The sequence below is a fragment of the Rhea americana genome, unplaced genomic scaffold, assembly GCF_003343005.1.
Source record: "Rhea americana isolate MKP2758 unplaced genomic scaffold, rheAme1 scaffold_144, whole genome shotgun sequence".
NCBI lineage: Eukaryota > Metazoa > Chordata > Aves > Rheiformes > Rheidae > Rhea > Rhea americana.
In genome coordinates, this window is record NW_028185528.1 from 118,064 (window position 1) to 141,540 (window position 23,477).

Sequence of the window (23,477 nt, forward strand, 5' to 3'; positions counted from 1 at the left end):
ATGAACAATAAATGCAAACAGACACTTTTCCCTTCTTTGTCTGTCTGGTGGCAGGATTCTATTGGCACTTTAAAAAACTTTGAGAGAGTTTTTGCCCATAAGAGATGCAATCTCAACATTATTCCCTTTGCAATTTCTAATTACCAACTACTAGAAAGGAACAAAATATTCCAGTTTCCAAGAATTTATATTTCTTTTTATGGAACTAGTGAATAGTTTAGCTTTTCATTTTGTAGTTTGTAAAAACTAAGTAGAGTGTTGTGTGGAGCTAGTTAATTAAGAACTGAACATCACAGAAAACAGACTSCCTCTGTCCATTTTTTATGTACTATTGTCATGTCTAGAGTTGTACCATTGAAGATAGATTCTTAAGAAAGATATATTTCATGTTTAGATGTTCTTCATTTAGTCAGCAATCACTTCACTGAGGACTTGTCTTTTTAAGAAGGCCTTGTTGCCAGTGTAATGTTGATTGACTTTTTTTTTTTTCCTCCCCAAGAAGAGACTATAAATAAAAAAGGACTCAGTGAAATGTACACTGGAAAAAAAAAGGTGAATGTGAAGAAAAAGAATGGCTGTTGGTTGAATCTAGTCTTTTCAAAAGTAAAGTCTTGTTTGGTTCCTCAATTGAGATGGCTGAAAATGTTCAATTTCATTTGAATTAAGGAAGCTGAGCATTACTGTAGCAACTCAAGAAAAACCCTCTCGACTTCCTGGAAACTGAAAGAATTTTTCTTCTGAAGAAGAAGTAGTCGTCGCTGACATCACTGAACTGCATTGCGAGTTTGCAAGTGGCTGGTTTGGGGTAACAGAGGAAGCAGCTCCTTCACTGTGATAAGCAGGCAGTGCAATGTATGTGCCTGGTTATTCTCCTTTTTGATTCAAGTTTCACTAAGAAATTATTTTGCAGAGAGATAACACTTATTTTGCTTTCCAGAGAGAGAAAGAGACACATGCTGTGTCATAAGGATACGTCTGATTTCCAGAAATAACCATGTTTTTGTGGCTTAAAGTCTTAGCATTTGGCTTTATCTTTCTGGACCAGGATGCTTTTGTCAAAGGTAGGTAGCAATTGATATTTTGTTCTCTAATTTTGAGCCCATGATGTTCTGTGTAAAACTGAAACAATTTAAAGGATTGAAAAATGGAGGGCTAACATTTTTGTTCAGAAACTAGAATACGGTTATACGTGATGTTGTCAGAACCAAGATCAAGAAGACTGACTCATAATATACTGGGCTAAAATGTCTTCCGCGTGGTCATGGGTGAGCGCTGTATGAACTACTACTTAAAAAAAAGAATTGAAGGCACATTTGGATCTCTTGTGTGAACCTGTTCAACACAATCTTTGTTTGGTTTCATCTCACAAGGCAGTACTTTTGTTTTCTGTGCTTAAAATCTTTAAGATTTTTTTTTCTATCTACTTAAGCCACTCCCTGATCTCAGATTCTGCATACAGTTCCTCAAATTTTGATTTTTACTGCAGTAGGACTGGGAAAAAAATGAAACAGTGTAAGCTTCTTTCTACTGTCGGAAAATTACATTTATAATTAATTAGTTTTTAAAAACTGCTTCTTCAAAGAGCTACTTCAAAATGAACTGCTACTTCAAAATTTTGAATTGTCTATAACTACTATCCCGCTGCAAGTGATTTTTTTTTCCCACTAGCCCGTTAATTCAGGTCCTCCCCCACCATCCACAAAAGTGTTAGCAATTTGGTAGCTTTCAAAAGCTTTTATCTACTGCAGAACAACTTCTTTTATTTCAGGAAACTAAATAATTACTTGATGTGTGACTTTATTTTCCAAGTAAAGGTATAGAGCTTCAGTAGGCGCACACAAATCTGGGACCATGCAGTCTCCATGCTCAAAAGCTATGGAGAATTCCCCTGGAAAATGCTCGTGTATTCTTGCTATGGGCATAATAAGCTCCAGTGCAGGTATAGGCAAGAGAAGTGCAGCAGCCCCAGAGCACCGCCTCTGCTGTCTCCCTCTCACAGAAGCCCCACTGCAAGTTCTGTTTAGGATTGTAACACATGCTTTTTTAATTGTGGATTTAAGGTTTTCTGAAATGCATGCATACCCCAGTGTTTTGCAGACAGAACCAGTTACCATTTTTTCAATAGCTTCTACACATCTAATAGTTGATTCAAGATCCTCTTGGGCGAACAGTTCGTGTCTGCACAGGGCYGCAAGCAGTTTCTTGGTTGGCCAGATGCAAGCCAGTTCTAAACTGGAAGCCATTCAATTTTATCAGTCAGCRTTGTATCTAAAAAGAAAGAAGGAAAAAAAAAAGTCTACAGAGAGAGGCAGGATGCATGTTTTAATCTTAGCACAGCACCATGCTAATGTGGCTACATGTTTTCTGGGCTAGAATTAGCTATTGACTTAGACCAAATGCATAATTTTCTTTACCCATTTGTGTAGACCTACACAAACAGAGGAGAAAGCGGATGGTTGGATTGTTGATATGGTATGTTCATTGACAAGTGCAGAACGGGGAAGAGAAATTGGTTCAAGACTAACGAGTCTTTCTTACAAAATGTAGAAAAGATATTTGTTAATTAGTCTGTATTCACTCACATTGCCAATTTGACATACTGAGAATGTTTTACTGGTATAAACTGAAAGCCAAAATACAAAATGTGGAGACTAGTTGAAAAGAAAATCCTGCTGTCAGTGGCATGTTGCACTGAAGCTGCTCCCTTTACTTTTGATTTTTGTTTGATGATCTTCTGTTAATATGTTCTGAAGAACAAATTAACAGTGAGTATAACAGAGAYATCACAAATATGTAATGAGATAAGGCAGAAAAGGTCCGGGGAAGAAACCKTAGTGAGTGTCAGGAATCAAACACAGGTTTTCTGACTCCAGTGTCCTATCTGCAAGACCATCCGTGTCCATTAAAAAGTGTGTATGCATTCAACGGGTAGGTAGTCTCCATCCTGAAATTGTGAATGCAATGTACATAGTATCTGAAAGCTTCCCCCTCCCCTTTTTTTTCTTTTTTTTTTCTTTCTTCCCCCACCCCATGCAGCTGCACTTTGATATATACTGTAGTATACTGTATACTTCTGGAAGCAAGAAAAGGAAAACAGCAGGCCATGAATATGTTCAGTTTGCTGTTTACATTCTTGATCTAGTTTTAAGAATTAATGTTCGTAAGTATATATCTGGCCCACCAGGAAGGCAGAACAACTTAACCCACAATGAATTCTCTGCTGTCGCGGCCAGACTTCTCTCAGTACTTGTTTAACCACCTCATTTAAAGTTAGCTCAAGCATCTCTGCATTATGCAGCATTTTGCAGTGCAGACTGTCACCGTCACTTCCCCTTGTTCCTGTGGGTGTCCATCCTGTGCTGTCTAGCCCGGGYGCGGGGACTCTGGGGTGGTGCAGGGCAGTGGTCCCTGCGGGAGCAGGACCTGGGACAACGCTGGAGCCAGAAGCATTGCATGTAAATGTTGTGTGTGTGCAAGGCTTCTTAGCCTGTGTTCAGCACTTTGCAGCTGTGGCTGAACTACTTTCAAACCCGTGCAAGAGCTGGTGTGCATTGCACAGATACAACAGTTCACATAGCGCTGGACTGAATTGCTCCACATCATGCTCTGTTGCTCGGGGCAGATGTGATGCTGATTGCTGGGGAYGTGACTGCCAGTCTCATCTGGAAAACAAGGGTAGTGTCTGAGCTCTCCTTCTGCAGCACGCTGAGATGTATATTGTTTGCGTTTACCATTTTTAATCATTCACAATGAGAAATCAAACAGTTGTTTCTTCTAGGTGGACTTACGAAGTACAGAATGTCCAAAACATCTCCCTTGGAGAATACCTTACCCTCCTCAGAGCTAAGTTTAGGCTCTCAATCAGTTTTGTGCAAACAAAGGTGAAAATTCTTGAAATGGCAAAACTCTGACTTTTTCCTGTAAATAGCAAGATTAAAATAACCTGAACAGTTATGAAAGCTCYTTTTTTCTGCCACTTTTTCATTGGCTGAAGCAGAGCCTGAGAATGCTATAATGTGTGTCCTGATGCATTTCCAGGTGATCAGCACACTTGCAAACGGATCATGTTCACTGGTGTTTCAGTAGCTGTTAAGCATTTTATCTATTTCCAGGCTTCTTTCTCTTTCAAGTAAAGCAGTTTGGGGCCTTTGGTGCCAGGATTTTAGAAAGTGGCTGTGAACACTTCACTGCCAGCTTACATTGTTTGTAGTGTTGTATAGCTAGCAGGATCCACTTTTCTTTTATACCCYTACTTTTGCAGTACTGTTCTTCCAGTTATTCCCCCTGCGTCAGTGCCTCCTCAGCTAGCCTACTTGCTTTGTTTTCTATTCTCTAGTTTCAAAGACTTCTCTTACAGTCTGTCTGTTCTTCATTCATAATCCCACCACCCTGTACAGAACTATCTGCTCAAGAGGTATCTTTTGTTGTGCATGAATGATTTTCTTGTTGCTGTTGCAAAAATGTGGACTCCGTGGAGCAATATTTTTAATTGTCTTTTGGAATATGTTCTTTCTCTGACAAATGATAAAGTAGGACAAAAAGAAAAATAATCAAACTAGCTGCTCTGACAGAAAAGTGAAGCCATACGGAGAAGTTTTCAGTTCAGCATATAAGCAAATAACAGTTCGTTAAATGAATCTTATACATCCTGAAAGACTTCAGAATTAGGGACCTATATTACAGTACAGATCTTCAGCTGAAATGGTACAAAGTATACAGCTAATATAAACCTTTCCAGGTGATCATATACATACTGCAAAAGTGCTCTACTGACTAAAGCTATGAATGGAATATTTAAAATATTACTAGTTGCTGAACTGTTTCATTTCTTCAGATATCAATTTTGTCGTCTGTTAAGTTGAAAGGAGTAATACTTACCRCATTGGGATATGTGGAACCGCGCACGAGTTGTGCAGAAGTTTGCACCTGGTGTGCTCTCAGTCCTAAAGCACAGGTGTTGGCAATGGGGAGCTGATACTTTCTGCTGTGTAAGAACAACCCATATGAGACTGTTACTGTGCTTAACTTCAGCAAATCCGAAATTCTCTAAAGTGTTCTCTTGTGAATTGTAGTCTCCATCTTAACCAGTGTCAGGTGAAATGACCCAAATCAGTCAGTGAGTCATGGTAAGACACAGGAACAGGCCTGTCGCCTTTTTACTTCCAGTGTCTGCAGACAGGAATGTGTGCCCAAACAGACCGTAGCTGCAGAAGGTTTGACTTCGAAAAGCATGCTCCACATTTAGGAGTAAGTGCTATAGTGAGATTGTCTAGTAAAGTAGTGTTTTTTGAAGTCTTGATGGTACCATTTATGAACTCAAGTCAATTGAACTAGAGAAATGCAGACCAAGTCAAGTCCTTTTAAATCATATGCAAGCATAAAAAAAAGGTTGACCAATACTGCTCCTGCAGCARTCCAGTTAATCTTTGAGACATACCTTAGATGTCTAAAATGAATGCAAAATAATGCACTTGTATACAGTAGAAGAGTCTGTTGTTTTTAGTGGATTTTGGATAGAGTATCTTGAGGATTTTTTTATTCTTAATATCAGTCCCCCTTGTAAGAATCTACATGCTAATGAAACATGCTTATTATTTTAATGATATGTACATTCTTTTCCCCTGGTTCCTGGTGGCAGTGATAGACTATCACCACAGATCCGTTGTAAACAATACACAAGTTCTCCCTCCTGCCTTCCCATGTGCTTGAATTTGTATGCATGTGCCTTGTATCTGGGTGCGTGAGGAGAGAGACAGCTTATGAKGCTTGAGATTGTCCAGTATACAGATGAAAGGACTTGGCCTCATTTGCAGTTTATTTAATGCTTCTGTGCTTAACTGTGCTGGCTCGACAGAACTGAAAGGCTCTTCTACATCCTCCACATCTGCAGGCTAATGTTTTATTCTGAAGTATGAAATGTGGTTGAGATTTCAGGGAAAGATGTGAAGTAGCAGTAAGAACTGCGCGCTTTTGCAGCTTGGTAGAACTTCTGATTCTGGTGGCCCTGATCTGCTGTCCAAGTGCCTTAGAAATCAACATTTGCAAGARCCACTCAGTGCACACTCTCTCGCTCCCAGAAAGCACGTTAGGAATAAGAACAGCTTAACCCAGTGTCAGCTTACGTACTTACAGAGAGCAGCAGTGCAGACAAAATCAACAGCTCTGAGTTTAAAAGCTTTACAATGGTATGGTGCTGAATAGGAGGGATGCAGTTCAAGGAAATAAATATGAGGTCTATAATGATTTATTTACTCTGATGATGATGGATTAAGGATTTCTAATGCCGAGGGGTGAAACTTTCATAAAGTGATGTCTGGTCTCCTGAATTTGGCATTTTATACTGTTTTGAAGATTGACCTATTTGGCCATGAGGATTTTGAGGTGATGAAAAAGAAAAGTTTCAATATGTAGTAAGATAGTATTTGTAGAGGCATACTGTTACGCAAAAAGCTGGTCTACAGATGTTTTAACTGAGCAGAGAATGTCCTAAGTCCATTGGAAATCATAGAAGAGTTCAGGATAAAAGGTCCCACAAAAATTCTAACATTTGAGGACCAAATTATTACAAAAGGTAACAAACAAGCGGCAGCTGCATTTGTCTTCCTACTGTGATTAATGCTGGACTTGAGGGTCTGCTCATTTGCAATTTTGCACTGTCCTGAGTAAATGGAGAAATATTTGAAGCAGCAGCTGGTTTTAGATTTTGTGACAATATTGGGAAGAAAGCCATTTACAATATGGAAGTGATTCTGCTCCAGAAATGTCAGCTAGTGTGTCATCACTGTAGGAGCATGCTTTAAATAGTAAGGGAAAGATTGCTTGTAAACCACAGCTTATAACAGACAGTCTGTAATGAGCAATGAAGACGTTCTAATAGTACTGCACAGGTCAGATGGCACTGTTTTTAGCTGCTCTCTCTGCAGTCATTTCTCTTGATTTCTTTAACAACAGCATTGCTGCTGCTCACCTAAGTGTCACCTCAGCAGTGACGTCAGTGGAAAGTCTGCAAAGACAGTACTTTAAAACTTGCAGAGCTCTTACAAGATTTATTTCATCCTTGTGGTTTTTCACTGTGGTTTGTTGAATTTTCTTTGGCTTTATATTAAAATAAGAAAATAAACTCCACAGTTTTTATTTGCAATAAAGGACTTTGGGGTCTTTAAASTCTAAGTGCTACTTTTCTGTTTGCTTCCCCCAAAAAGCTGTTTGTAGGAAACACCCCCAGTTCTGACTATGTGCTCTAAAAAGCTTGGGGACTATTTGTTCTTAGAAGGATAAATGATAAGATTTTCAGAAGACCTCCTTGTGCTGATCCCTGAGATGATATGAAAAATTTGGGTGCCTAGCAGCAAATTAATCTCTTCTGAAAGTGTTGCTGCAGTTATGAATACTAAGCACTTGGAAARTCAGGAAGGATGTGCGCGAGTTTGTGTGTGCCTGATCTATGTATGCTGCTATGAACATATTCATTATTTTTCACAGTAGGGCTGATGGCCACAATCAAGACCAAATGTTCCCATTGTGCTAAGGGCAGTGAGAGCATAGGATGAAAGACAATCTCTCCCATGAAGAGCTGATGGTCTGATTCTGGAGAGTGTGGATGTTTCTTAAAAAGGAATGGTAGAGGCAAGCATATAGATGAGTGAAACAGTAATAGTAGCGTGTGTGTCCAGCCAAATAGTTTGCATAATCCCCTGTGCTATTTATTTCCTTTTCTGAGACAGGGACATACAGCATCTCACTGAAAGCAGCACATAACTGAATAAGTTACTCCTTGGATCCAAAAGAAATCCTCCTGCCAATATCCATGTATTGTAATTCTCATGCTGTGCTCTTACAACTCCTTTACATGACAACAACTGCAGCGTATTCCTGGAAGAGAACAGTTTATCGTAAAACTACTAAAGGAAGAAAGCTTGTGCCTGTCCAAAGCTCCTTTCTCACTATATAAAAACAATAATAAGAAAGGTTGCATGCAAAGGCATTTTATTTTTTTTTTTTTGCAGTGATTCTTTGCTCCAGTTATTTAATCTTTCCCTTAACATATTGTATTTTCTCACCARTGAGTGAATACAGTAAGCAAAGAACGAAATGTGTAGATGACGTGTTGCGCACACACAGACACATACTCTTCTTTCCTCTTGTATGGGAGGGCAAATAATCTCATGTCTCTGATATTCAATTTTTGTAACAGATGCTCTGTTTACATGAAATGACATAATGTGAATAGTATCTACGTATGAGAGGGACTGTGTTCTGTTCTGTTCTATTCAAACTTCTACGTTATGTTCAGCATTCTCATATCTGAACCGTCATGAATAATAACAACGATAAATTAATACTGACCTGTCATTGATCCAGCAGATTTATTTAGACAGAAAAAAACAAGCTGTAACTCTTTTGTCTTAGAAAAAATAATAATAAGAAGAAAGAAATAAAGAACTTATGTTCGGGGTTGCTAAGGATAACATCACATTTTCTGGATATCAGATGGTGAACTCAGGAGAGACAAGCYCTGGGAATTGCCTGCAATTAACTCAAGTGAGGTCACATTGCAGTATTTAATATTTTTGAAATATTTATTGAGCTCCACAGAGTAATTTTTGTAGAATTGATTGTGATTCTTTTACTCAGTTGGAGTTTGGGGTTATGAGGACCTTCAGGTCCTAGATGGCTGAAAGTTTGAGTAGAAAAAATTTTGTTTCAAAATGCTAAGAGTTTAGAAGGCTGTGTTTGTTACTAAAATATGTATTGGAAGATATGGCCTTGAGTAGAAACTTGAATGAAGCTGATGTTTTACGTAAGAACTGTTGTCTTTCTCTGAATCTCAGATCTTTCTATCATATGAAGCTTGTCTTCRTGGTGATGGACAATATAGGTAGCAGGAAACAGGTATAACCTTATCTTAATTAAAATCACTTAAAAGCTTTAAAATAGTCTTTGAAAAGTACTGCAATGATTAATAGAGTGATGTATCTTCTAATATATGGTTGATGTCAGATCTTTACTGTGTTACTGGATACACCTGATTTCTTTTTAGTGAGATTTTCTGTGGTTATAAGCAATTGGCACTCAGGAAGCAGTTTTGATCAGATATGAAGCCAAATGAGAGGAGATCAGTGTTGAGGGACAGGGAGTAAGGATGTGATGGTACAGCCATTGCTATCCCAATGCTGCAAAGGAAGAAGAGCGATGAAACTGGCTAAAGAGAAGAGGTAGGATGCTGGGACTGAGATGGCAGTGGGGAACAGCTGGAAGGAGAGGGAAAGAGAAAGATCTGAACAGCTAAAAGAAAGCAAAGATCCGATAGGAACAGGCAAGAGGTGATCTGTGTAGGGATCAGTAGAAAGAGTGAGTCTGGTAGGAATCAGAAGACTGAAAAAATGAGACTAATGAGGCGAGAAAACAATATAGTTCTCTTTTGATAGAAAACAGGATTCAGGCAAAGACAGGACAGAAAAGTTTGGAGCTAGAAGACAGAAGACTTGTTCACCTCTGCATCATACTCCAAAGCCTGAAATAGCAACCAAAGTCTCTGGGTCTCACCACTCCTCTGCTGTCAGCAAATATCTGCAAAACTCATTGATGGAAGTCTTCTACCACCAGCCTATGCTTAAGATAACAAAGTATTAATGCTATCAGTACTCCCTTAACCCCAAGAAGCTGATCTGAGCAGTAGATACACACATCCCAATTCTGCTGATAAAGGCTGAGGATGGCATCATGGTGCCCTTTGAGAGAATTTATGATTTTTTTTTTGTGGGTGAAATATGCTTTTAAAAACTGAGAACTTACATGTACAGAACAACATGAAGATGCAAAGTTAAGCATTTGTAGTTTGGAGGAAGCAGGCTTGTCTGTATATCTTATGACAGCTTTTACTGGCAGGATCGCATACTGTTTTTTTGCCTAGGATTCTTTCCTCAGCCCGTASAATGAATGAGTGAAATGTGCATTATATTTTGTTTGTGTTTTCCATGCATAGTTCCATCCTTATTTACTGAATATTATTCTAAGCTTTCTGTACATCTACAAGCATTTTCTCCTAAGCTTTTTGATGGTGGTGCTCATCTTTTGTATCCAAGAGCTATACACAGTTTCGTATTTGTGATGACAAAATGATCCAAAGAAGGAATCAATCTACTGATTAAGAAAGCTTATTTTGAGTCCTAGCAAGCACCACACACTTTAAAGCACCCCTTTCTTCAGTAAATTTGCAGCTTTGAAAGGCCACCACGTTTGCACATCAGACTAGTACCACGATGGTAAGAACCTGATAAATGCAGACCAATTACTATAATGGCTGCTGGACAGAAAATTTGTTTAAGTAGTTTTCCTAGCATCATACAAGAATTCTGTGAGAAGAGCTGGAACGTAATCATGTTACCTAAACCAGCATTTTACTCYTTGGCCATGAGATCTCTTTCCTTTTGCGGTCCTCTGACTCACTAACATCACAGCTCCTGCAGAGAATTAGGTAACTCTTCAGGCAAAAGATGTCTTCACTGCAGACCTTGCGTAGTTTTCAGTTTGTCCATCTGTGTGATGGACAAAAAGAGCAGTATGTGGTCCTAGAATGAAGATGCTATCTTAGTGAGTATTTGTAGGTATTAGGAAAGGAAAAGTGCTATGACTTTGCACTGGCAATACAAATGGACCTTTGCCARCTCCTGTATGATTGCCTTTGGTCCCCCAATGATGTCTTCGGGAGCAGCTTTTGTGTGTAGGTGTGGTGAAAATCACAGGTATCTGACTTTTTGGAGTGTAATTCTGTATCAAAGTTCTTCTGATTCTAAACAAATCACATTTTTTTTGGCAGCTACTCTAAATATTTGGAACATAATTACAGAACCAGTACTGAAATTCTGCCTTTTTTCTTCAAACATACAGATTCTTGCATTGGTGTAATGCCAAGTCTGCTACACTCCTGCTATTTCTGCTACTTATTTTTGAAGATTAAGATTATTTATACTATATTTATGACCTATGAAGCCGACTTGTATTATATCAGTTATGACTACTTTTTTATAGCTTCTGATCATTAGTTATCAAATTGCATTTGTTACTGTTATTTAATTGACAGAGAGCATTAAGTGGTGTTTCATGAGGTGTTCCTCCTTCCCACAAAAGAGCAAAATATTGTAAAGTGGATTCCACATTTAAAAATCACATGAATATTGGATTTTGATTAATTTATATAACAATCTCCACTATATTAGTATGGCATCAGGAATGCGTACATAGAATTTCTAGAATGAGTTAAGTTTCAATTTGGATGAAGGAGAATATAATTGTCCTGCAATTGTTGGAGCATAGAATTTACACGGAAACAGAAAGAAGCAGCCTACTGAAAAACTATCACTTTTTATACTCAAATGATTCTCTGTAGTACCTGCTTTGAGCTGTAGCCTTTATTTTTATGTCTTTAATTAGCACTAAGACTTGTAAAGTGGTCATTGGTAGGACATTCAAGTGCAAAATATTATTCAGGAATATTTGATATCCTAGTTTGGGTGTAAGAGATCTTTAGGGAGAAAAAGGAATAATGAAGTGATTTGTTGACTATTTCAAGTTTTTCAAAATTAGGAATGTATCTGGCATATTTTGTGTTACTGCTGTAARTCTAAAATAAGCATTAAGTAAGCAAAGGAAATATTTCAGTTTCTCTGGATCAGCTTAGGATCCCTGCAGGAGAAACTGCTTTTTGTGTGGTTCCTTTGAATTGTTGTTAGAGATGCTGACAGAACTGGGCTTTCTGTATTTCTGGTGGGTATATGGGACTTTTTTTTGGATCGCTTAGCTTCCTCAGTCTCTTATGTGTTTTGACAACTTTTGCCTTTGAAATACTTGCAATGATTTTGCCGATACATTAATAACTTGTACTAATAATTGCAGTTTTGATATCAAAAGAAACAGTAGAGCTTATTCCAGTAGATCAGTGGAATTTGTTCCTACCCAAGGAGTGAGTGAGCATTGAGGGCATGATTGTCACTTTTCATRTTTGTTAATCTGAAAAGGAAGAAAACCTAATGACTTATCTCCGTTGTTTCTTCAGGGGAATGTTTCTGTCTGAAAATGAAGTGAGGTTGCTCTGGGAGTGGTATGACTGAGGAAGCCTTATTTTTAGTAGCACTTGGTGTCCGTTGCTCCCTAATGTCGCATCCTTTCTGATGGCCTCCAGAACTGGTCCAGAGCTGTGTTATATTGACTGGATAACCTTTCTCTATGGGTTGGCTGCCTGGTACAGCCTGCTGTCACTGACTCCAAAGCCAGGGAACGTTTGGATCGAGGGCACCRGAAGAAACTGTGGAATCTGATAAGGTTGTTATTCTAGGCATGGTTATAGTCATGGAAATAATGTCCTTCATTTTCTCAGTGATTAGATCTGATTCATTTTGAGGGACAAGCACTAACAGTCTTGAACTGATTCATCAAGATAGGTAGCATCTTTGTCTCTAGATGAGTATGGAAAATTACCTGACCTTTGATGGATATTTTGATAAAAGTAGACACACAGGCCTATGTCGAGTTTCCAGGAAGTGTAGGCAGAACAGTACCATTCTTCCATTTATAACAAAGACTAAAGGCAGTTCTTGGGGGGTGGGAAGGAATTCACTGATAATGTCTTTRGTCTCTGTGGAGTAAGCACTATTGTGCAGAACGAAAGCAGATGGATGGAAACAAGTATTACAGCTTGGTAATTGCAGTGTTATTGCAGCAGGGGTGGAGGGAGAAGCAATATCTAACTAAGAAAGATGCCTTCTTTTTCCGGATTCGTATCTTAATAATAGTTACAGCTGCAGTACTGGAATGATTATAGTCTTTCTTCCGCAAATTCTTACCTGGACAAAATTTGAAATTATGTTTGTGAGGGGTTTGCCTCACAGAAAATAGCTAGTCTTCAAAATAAATGTGACTAGGACGCATTTAAATTTAAATTCTATTTAAATTCTGTGTCTTTGAGACAGCAGAAATTTATTCACTATTTTAAATTTCAGAGAAAGCTTCAGTGAGATTCTGTAGGGTGAAGATCAGATACGTCAGTGTCGGGATAGACTACAGARTCAGATAAAGGCGTAAACCTTGATCCCTTCCACGCATGGGTGCAGCAGCCACTCAGGACTTCCAGACTCTTCTTGGCATTATCGTTCTTTCTAGAGTGAGGTTTCAGGTGTGTAAGGAGAAATGCAGTAACTCCTTCTAAATGCTGAAGGGTTTAGAGTAGATTTCTGCATTCAGGAATGTTTCTGCACCTTGATGTATTTCATGCATGTAAAAGTGGTCTTGAATGAAACACAGTCTCAGTGGCTGTCATCTTAATCTTCTGGGATTGCCTAGGGAAACYAGGTGAGACAAAAGAAATTGGAGTAATTTCCTCAAGATGATCATGGAGCATTTTTCATTACAATATTAACTTGCAAAATATTTGCATCATTAGAGGAGAAAGTGTGTATTTATAGAAATGTCTGCATATTTATTAAACTAAGTGCTGCTACACGTTAAAGGAAAYGCAAAAGAAAGAGCCTTGGGACACCTGTTCGTCCTCACAGATTGTCATGTTGTAGAGATGAAGTAAAATATTTGTTTGAAAAATGGACTTCAGTATGTTTTCTGTGATAAATACCTAGCTGTTACACAGGGCCCCAAACACTTCAGCAAAGAGTCATTATTCTCCTTTTAAATGGAAGCAGATCCAGAGAGCTGATTTCCTAAAGGTCACCCAGCAAGAGGGTGGACAAAAAGAAATACCCTGGATCTTTCTGCCGAGTAAGAAAAAATAAAAGAGGAGGAGAAAGAAGACGTGAATTTTTTTAAATTCAAATTTTCAAGTTGTTTGCTTTTCAATCAATTACTTCATTAAATAAATTGTATACTTTGTAGCAAATGCAAGCAAAAAAATTGTATTTAACAATGCAAAAGGAAGGATAGTATAGCACTGATTATTCTGCAGAAAAATCCCTTCAGCTGATAAAGCCTGTTAGTCTCTCAGCGCTGTGGTAGGAGGCCTCTCTGTCACCTCAACTCATCGCAGAAATCTTGTGTTAACTTCTGCATAAAGCACATGTCACCCTAGCAAAAGGTGGTCATTAGATTCTGAAAACCAGACAGGACTAGTAAGGGAAAACATGGGGATATTATTATTATTGTTTTTTTATTTTTTTATTTTATTTTATTTTATTTTATTTTTCCTGAAAGAAGATTGCTCTCAGCTTCAAAGCATAATTTCTGCCTGCTTCCAGGAGTGGGCATCAAACTGAAACACAAATAAAAGTGCTGCTTAGACAGTTGGGTAATATCAAAAAGAGGCACCCTTCGGATATTCTGGAGCCCAAGGAAGTTTAGAGATAAATGCAGAGGGTAAATCAGAAGCAGAGAAATAACAAYAGTGCAAATAGCACTAGCCCTTTTGGAGCAGAGTCAGTACTTTCAGCAGCTGCACTTCGTTGTATGGTCTGGAATCACTGTGGCATTACAGTAGACAAATGCAAATCAGAATTAGCCTGACGACAGCTATAATGATAGGCTTTAGCAAGGCAGATATGTATTAAAGATACCATGCAACCTCCCTGCCCCCCGAGGAAAAGAAATCCAAACCCAGCCAAAACAGCTGAATTTTGCTGGCAAAACAGACTCCTGATCTATGTCTTAGGTCCCAGAGTGTCAGATCTTTGAGTTCTGTTCATCTGTCAATCTATGTGCCTATAATAGCATTTTCACTGGAGGTGGAAGTTGTTGCAGAGTACATGTGGTTGCAGGACTGGTGCAGTCACAGAGAGAGATGAGATGTCTCACTACAGGAAATGTGATCATTAGGGAAATGATCTGTCACAAAATTCATTGTAATGTCACATTTCAGAACAAAAAGTGCTTCAAAGCTTTTAGCTCAAAAACAAACTCAAAACCAAATCCCTATGACTTTTTCTCATACTGAGACAGGAGGTTTCACTCACAATGAAGAATGCTGGGAACGGCTGAAAGTGCCTGATGTGGAGTATTTGAAGTGTTGAATGTTGGTTTTCTTGTCCACAGATTCCATCTAGAAGCTTCATAGTGCTTTTGCTAAAGAGGAAACCAGTGTGACTGCAAATAGATCCAGCCTGGGCTCTCTGCTCRTTGCCTTTGTGATACAGAGCTCTTCGTATGCCTGTTGTTGATAGAGAATCTGAAGCACTTATTGAATTTCAGTTCTTTAAATGATTCTTTGCTAAGAATCATTAGATTATATGATTTTAGTGGCCATTGTTTGCAATCTTACTGGTGCATGTTTTTAATACTACTTTTGATGGATTTTATTAATATAATCAAATTGGTGAGTACTAGCTCAGATCATGCCTTCTTTGCAGATAAAACCTTTCTAGRAAGAAAATTAAGGAAATTGAAAAGATCCTTAGAATTTTATAATTAGGATGGGACTTTTATGCACATTACAGAGAGAGAAGAAGGGGAAGGTTTAAACCTCGTATTGTACAGATTCTCCAAATCTGAGGAGATTCAGTGGATTCTCTCAAACACAGGGGTTGTTCATCTTGAGCAAAATCTACTTCCTGCCACTTGGAAGACCAGAGGCATTTAAAGGACACATTGAGGTTCATTGCACTAGCTTTGTACTTTCTACTAAAATTTTATCAGGACATTCTAAAAATTTGTTTTGTGCCAAAAATTAATCAGAATGAGCTTTCTGTATTTCTTTGCGTAAATATGCATTTAGTCCAGARTAGAAACAAATATTTTCAATGGTACTTATGATTAACCTATCAGGGCAGGTTTACTGAAATCAACAGCTCTTTGCAATTCTCTAATAATTCTGTTAAGCAGGAAAAATGAATCATTCACTTTTTCTTTTTAAAAAATTAAAACATTTTCATAGCTAGGAATCCTTTTCAAAGGCTCAATATGATGACAATGCAAACTTAAAAAGGGAGAGATTATTTCCAATTTTACAAAATATAAAAATTAGTCTACATGAGCTTTATTTCTCCCTCTCTTTTGGATTACTGAATGCCATATATTACCAGTGCTTACATCATTTTTTTATTATCCTTTGGAAAGTGAAGGGAAGTTGACTGCACCTCAGCTTCCTTAAAAAGTGATAGGGTAGGTGCAAATGTCTTTGACTAGATGTCTTCTGCAGACAAAAATACCTTTGGAGCTGCCCCTTACTGCACTGGCCCTCTGCATGTCCACGGGGACATCTGGTGCGTGCCACTGCTCCCTTCCTGCAGGTCTGGGCTTCCTTCATGCAGCAACCAGGGTGTGGGGCATGGAAGCTTTAACTTCAGCCTCAGATATACTTGATGAGGGAAGGGTCTGGACATGCAATCTTGGGAGTGTTTTGGAGTCCTTTGGTATAAAGGTAGTCATCGATTTCCATTGATGCAATGAAGATGAAGTTTGTTACCACAAGAGGAAATCAGATGCCTCTTCTCATCATAGGTCCAAACCTGTTTGTTAGGCAACTTACAAATGATCTTTCCACTTTCTYGCTGTGATATGAGTTATGCAATCAGCTCTCATTGCAGTGAGCCACCGTTTTTCCTCTAGATATGGAATTATTTTAATGTTGTGTTGCAACTGACCTACCTTTACAGCAAAGATATTTTCCTTTAAGAAAAGTGCAGGGAAAAATATGCACAAGTAGTAGTGTGTTTCGACTTCTCTCAGTTTTAATGTTGGTCTGAAAAATCCTCCTCTGCTTCAGAAATTCATCTGAAGTGATGCTAACTGAAGATAATACAAACTGTTGTAGATAAAATTCAAGATAATTTTTAACCAGATGTGGAAGATATTGCTTCAGGAAATAACAGAAGCCATAATAAAGCAATACATTATTTCAATGTATGAGAAAATCTGTGAATAACTTGGAGGGCCTGCTAGATGGTGAAAGAGGAATGGGAGCAATCAAACAGCAGACTAAAGCGGTCTTTATACAAAGCCTTCCTGCAGTAGGCATTGATTTTATTCAGGAGGTTTAGGCCAGCTCTCTTTAAGATAGCTGTGAAAAGAGCAAATAATGAAAATAATGAAAAATTAGCTAATTTATTCCATCGAAGTTTCGGAAGGCCTTTAACTTAAGGGTAGAAAGCAAATGAAAGTAAAAGCATTCACGTAAGTAACAACTAAATATTCACAATGTAATCTTGTCTTGAAACAGTTAACCTGCTGATAAAGCTTTGCTTCAGAGGTCCAGGGAACAATAAAACAGAGAAAAAGGTAGATATTCAATGAGGCTTCTGGCATGAGTAATGGATAACAAACCATTTAAAGATATTTTTATAGCCTGTGTTGGCTGGAAGTTGACTAGATAAAGGAAAACATATATTTATTTTAAAGACGTTCATGAACCATTTTATTTACTTTTTGAGGAAGCTCATTTGAGTCAAATTATGTCTGCAGGAGTGTTTCTGGAGAGAGTAAAAATACAAATGTGAATGGGTATTTCATGCAAAAGTATATATTGCAAAGGGATAGTGCACCGACCTTGTAACCTGTGTGTCTCTGACTCTGAGAACTGTCTTGTGGTGATGATCCATTGCTTTGCTAGTGAATTGGGAAAAGCAAACATATGAGGTGAATATTTTAGGGTCACTCTATAGAGTGGCCTGTGCTTGAAAAAAATCATATATTTAACAGTTCTGAATATCTGTTTGTGGATTACATTTGTTCTCTTAAATGATTTCCACATCTCTAGTTGTCACAAGACAACACATCAGTGGCTGTTTGTAGTGTAACTCTTTCTTCCTGTTGGCTGTTCGTGTTAAAAATGATGTGAAGGAGTTTGGTCACCTCCAGAAATGTTACCTGGGGTAGCAAGCAATGGGCATGTAAGCCAAGTCAGAGAAGAGAGGAAAAATTATTTTTGACATTTGTACTGGGCAATTCACATCATCCTAATGCTGAATAGTCACTGGATTGCCCATTATAAATTTTCTGTACTTAGAGAGTATAACACGCACCGAAGTTGAACTACCAAACACCTTCGTTATTAGGCAATAGCTGCCTCGTGCTGTAGGTACCGTGAGGCTTGTGCCACTGTGGAGGCTGCTTGTGTAGTGCTCTGCAGCTAAGGCAGCAGCTTAAAAATGAAAGGTGACTCATTACGGCAATCACACTTTCTGGTATTTTAGTTTTGCAAAATTCTATGTTTTCAAATGATGTAGGCCGAGGTGTTAATATTTTTGTTCGTTGCTACAATTCACCTTACCTCAATGAGGAAGTTTACTCATTTGCGGGTTGACAGGCAGCCTTGCCATGGGAAGGGGAAGGGCACTTGCTTACAGTGCAACTGAGCGCTGGTTTGCTGAAATGTAGACAAGCATTCTGCAAAATGGAGATAAAATTAAGGCACCCACATCCTGTGATACTATATAGTTCTTGCAGGCTGCCATTTACCAGGAAATAAAGAGAAGATCCATTAGTTCCAGAGTGTTAAGCCACCAAAACTATTTTTTTTCCCTGATTCCCTTTATACTCTGTGAAGTTGAAAACAAGCCTTGTGAACTAGACTTTATTCTCAGTCTCTTGCTGGTGATGTCAGTGGAGGAGCAAGAACCAATTCTAGCTACTTGTCTGCCATATTAGTTTTGCCAGCGAACCTGACTGTATTCCTACAATTCCTACTTAACTGAAATCTTTGTTCTTTTAGTTCCAGTGTCTGTTTTTATGCATGACTAAAAAGTGTAAAATATGCTGCCTTAAATTATTAGAAACTAATTTATGTAAAAAAGTTATTTAAAAAAACACAGCTGTGTTGTATTCCAGAAATACGTTTATGCTCAAGATGGAGTTACGGACTAGGTAGAAATGGGCAYTTTCTTTTTATTCCTGTAGCTAGCAGGAACACAGGTAGGCATTCAAGATTTTATTTATCAATAAACTATTTAAGTAGGGCTAAGTGGGCGAAATTTGGAAAAGCCTCTGAAATTCAGTGGTAGGTTTTTATGTGCTGAAAACAAATCTAAATTTTCATTAKGGTCTCTTGTCTATCTGAAGTCAAACAGTATTTCTCCAAATAAATGAAATCTGYTTAAGGTTAGGGAGAAAGGTCGCATGCCATGAGCTCGGTGGGCAATCAGATATAATTACTTTCTCTATAGCAGACTGAACCAATATYGTTGATCTAATCACCTCTGAATATTAGGGTTTTTGAGCAAGCCGGTGGAGAGCTAGCAGATTGTCAAGGCATCCCAGCGTATGCCACCTAGATAGTAATTCTGAAGCAACTGCAAGTTTGTAGTAAGACCAGCCTGTAAGAAAGGGTCAGAAAGCTCAGATGAGGGACACTGGCCACATCCTTTAGATGGGGATTTTTGCAGTATGGAGACATCATCAGTAGGATCACTGACCAGTTTCCTGGAGCTTGAGATAAACAGGCAATGACCAGTGCCTGGCAGGAAAGGATCAACTGCTTGAATACTGGGGACCACCGCAGCTCAGAGGCGGTTGAAACTGCCCTAGAAGAAGCTGATAATCAGGAAACACTAATATCTGGAAAAAAAAAATGTAAGGAGGAACCGATCACATGTGGCCATTGCAATTTTAGGCTTCCCAGTGACAGTGCCGTTGTTGTCTGGTGCAGGAGTATAAAGCACGGGAACAGAGCAGGACCCAGCCAGCCCCAGGCCCCTCTCAGACCGTTATGAGTGTACGTGGGCAGTGTCATAAACCGCAGTAAGAGTTGGCGTTAAAAGCAGAGCCTGGGAAAGAATACAKGAAAACATTGCTGGACAGTTACCACCAGCTACCAAGCACATTTAAAAACAATTTTTACTACATTCAAATGCTCAAATAATTCTTTTGTCATTTCCTAGCAAGGTGAGGGGTTACAATATATTTAATATATTTAATGTGATAGCTCTAAGCTACTGCCTGAGCAATATATAAAGAGAAAGTGAAACTTCAGGCTAACTAATAGGCAAATACCAAAACTGACCTCTTGGTTTTACCCACTGTTGCCCAGAGGCAGAAACTTCACCAGATAAAGGGAACCCTCTCGTGGTTAAGCCACTCAAATCTAAACTGGATTTGATTTATTCTGAAATGGGAGCCTGACCATGTATTTGATTAACTGTAATGACTCATAGCCAAATAGGACATGACTGCACGATACAGCAAAGCAAGACAGAAAGATCCCTGAACAAGCCTTAACACAGTTGAYTCCAGAAGCAGGATTTTTGCCACATTTGGTAACATGATGCCAAACATGGAAGGAGGATTGCAGCGTGGTGGGGAGATGTTACGAATAATGATGCTATTTTGAGTGTTCTTTGGGGAATGTTTTTGTAGAAGTCCCATTCTGGTTCCCATTCATCAGCAAACCATATTCCTCAGGAGAAGGTATCTATTCCAGACATCTACCAAAATGAAGGGATAAATTTAGTTCAATTCTCCTTCATACCCCTTGCTGTTCTTCCAGATTATTAGCTACTCATTTGCTAACCGAATTAAATCCATGCTCTGGTTAGGGAGTTCCTTTTCCTTGGCACTCTGCTGCTTTATTTTGTTGGGTGTTTGCTCATCTTTGTCAGTCACAAGGCTTTCTTTGGCCCTGTCAACATAAAGAAACCTTATGGTTTCCTGCCCTATTTCCCATTACATTATTTTGGATTGCTTACACTGTTGTTGTTGTTGTTTTATCTTTAATTTCTTTGAGTCCTGATTATGTAAATGTGCATGAAAATCATACTTGCACTTGATATTTCAAACCCTTCTGGATATGAAGCTAGTCTTGGAAATCCAAACTGAAAAGCTGTAGCTTGTTTGAGTCATCAGGTATATGGTCTCAGTAGATCTCAGAGAATGGAACTGCGTGATCCACGTGAAAATACTGCTAGTGCTGGAAATTACAAATGATTACTGTAAATTACAGTGTTTTAGCAGAAAAGTAGGAACAGCTATATGGAGTCTGACCTTCTATATAGAATTGTATGTCTGACTGTGACCAATGGCAGATGTCTCACCAGTCACTAATGTATGCTTCTTAATGCCGTGCTACTACCTGCTCTAATTACCTGCTTTGCTAATATTGGGCACTGTTACAAAATTCTGRTTTTCACAGTTTTAATACGGATGAAATTGCCTTGAAGTTGCTTCCTCAGTTCCCGTTTGYGTTTGGTGCCGGGGTGGTGATAGGGATCCACTGTGCGCTTAYGCAGCAGGCTGTAGTGCTCGTCATGCAAAATATTGTCTTAATTTAGAAACTCATTTAAACTGCGAGCYTAACTCCTGCTGAAGTCAACGATGAAGCTGTGTGCAGAAGGGCTTTCTTGAGCACTTACCAGAACCTTTTGTCTTTTTGCATTCTTTGTGCCATCAAATTTGTGGAGCATATATGAGCAATTCCATATTGGTGCTCAAGGATCTCTTCAAATTTCTGAATATCCCCAACTAAAAATTTTCAGGTATGTTTCCTTAGTTAAAAATGAAAAAGTGGTCATAAATCATTACATGATCATAAATTCATCACCATTTCAGCCAAATTCTGGAGGAGTATCGGCCTTGAAAGAATAAATTCTCACCCACATTCACACATACTGAGTCTTTCTGCCTCAGCTTTTCCCTCTGWCCTCACAGGTGGCATTACACTTCCTACTTCCAAACTCATCTGTGTATGCGTGTGTACAAGTTGATCCTTGTTTTACTGATCAAGTAAATAGCTTTTCTGACCTTCAGCTTCTAAGAAGATGTTCTTGCTATTGTCGTGATAAGATGGGTAATGCCACAATATACGTTCTTTTTATTATTGGACATCAGAAATGTTTACAGGTCTGCTGAATTTCCTGCCTTGTGCATTGCTGTGCCTATATCAAGAGCTTAAAATTATTTGGAGCATGAAATTGGATGTTCTCTTAGCTTGGGCCTGAGGGCTTTCTCTGGGTCCCTTATACTTTGAAAGGTCCATAAAATACTTTCCCTACATAAATTGTTGTCTAATATTCTTTATCTGATATCTTTGCTTTTACTTTTTTCCCCCAGATTGTTCAYTTAATATTTTTAGGTTACAAAATTCCAAGTATTAAAAAATAAAATGCCAAGACTTTTTGAAGCACTAGAGAAAATGGCTCGCTGCATTCAGAAGAAGGTGTAGCATAGACCGCCTGTGATCTAGTTGCCGTAAATTATGTAAAGCAGTACTGAAATTAGTCTCATTAAAATCCGAAGGAACGTGAGCTTYGGAATTCCCGGTTTCTTTGCTGGAACGTGCGGTTTGAGAGCCCCTGTGAGCGTAGCAGCCGTCCTCCTGGTCGGAGCCGTTATTTTCCTCTCTTGTAATGTTCACTGCGCGTTCTCTCTCACAAAAGAGTGGCCAGCACAGGATTTAAAATCGAATCAGGTGAGCTATTTTCCCTCCTTTCTGCTTACGAGTCCTGGGTAGGTCGTTGGTTAAAGTTGTGGCTCGTATCTCACGTGTGTTAATGAAAATAGCAAATAGAAAAGGAGAAAAAAGGGCATGTTTAAAATGTAGATAGCTGCCCAGAACCGGACACCAGCACCGGTGATCTGGTTTCCCAAAAGGGAAAGCCCGCGGTCAGAGCTTTTTCTGGCTCGAGAGGAGCGGTGGGTTCTGCAGCGGAGGCGGGAGCGCAGGCCCTTCCCGTCGCGGAGGCGTTCCGCAGCCGGGCTGCGAAGGCAGCTGGGGCGTTCTGCGGGCGCGCGCGGGGCGCAGCGGGGCGGGCGGAGGCGGCGCTCTCCCCGCGCCTGTCCCTCTTGYGCGATCCGGCGGACGTGAGCGCCTTTGCGCTTTTGTAGCAGCACCAGCTCTGATGATTTTGACCGAATTTCTGATGGCGGTTTAGCGGGGTAGTGCTATGAAGCCCTCGTGGCGGGCGACGTTGCAGAGCAGCCCGAGGCCGAGGCTGCTCGCCGGCTGCTCGCGGGCACGGCGGCCAAGGGCGGAACYGAAACAGGGCCGCTGTGGTCCCTGGCGTGACTCAGTCACGGGCCCAGCTTTCTTCACTGAGTCCGAGTACAAGATGGATTTCTAGTCAGAAATATCAAGTGGAGGAATTTTTGATGAAGTTGTTTTCTTTCCACTAAAATAAAAGATTCTGTATCATTTCATATAGGGAATATATATATAAGGAATAAATATAAAGAATTTTTTAGCTCTCAAATTATCTAAATGATATTGATACACTTCAGCGAACATTTTCCTCCTCAAATGATTTTTGCATGGGTAATGACCCTTATACGACGCTTACTATCAACAGCTTGTGTATATATCTTACTGTGTTAAAATTTTGTCTCAAAAAAAAATGTTCGGTTGATTCAGCTGTTGATCAGTGGATACTATGCGTCAGAATATTTTATGAATGGGAAAAGCACTAGTCCTGAGGAAGAAAAGGTAACACCGCGYGGCGAGTCGGCTGGCGCCAGGCCCGGGCTCTCCGCCGGCGCAGCTGGATCCCCCCGGTTTCTCTGGATTTCCCCCCGTCAGCAGCGGCAGCGGCTGGATGTCYGTCAGCCCGATGCTGGATGTC

At 39.3% G+C, this 23,477-nt stretch overlaps 1 protein-coding gene across 1 annotated transcript in view; it reads left to right on the forward strand.

Annotated features, from left to right (window-relative positions):
- Window positions 1-728: 728 nt before the first annotated feature.
- The window catches only part of PTPRC (protein tyrosine phosphatase receptor type C), a 61,826-nt gene continuing 39,077 nt past the window's right edge, over window positions 729-23,477 (forward strand). The window contains exons 1-2 of the mRNA XM_085299030.1: window positions 729-852; window positions 938-1,061. Coding sequence (XP_085155156.1) covers window positions 995-1,061 — 67 coding nt within the window. The 5' untranslated portion in view covers window positions 729-852; window positions 938-994. The remainder of the gene's footprint in view (window positions 853-937; window positions 1,062-23,477) is intronic.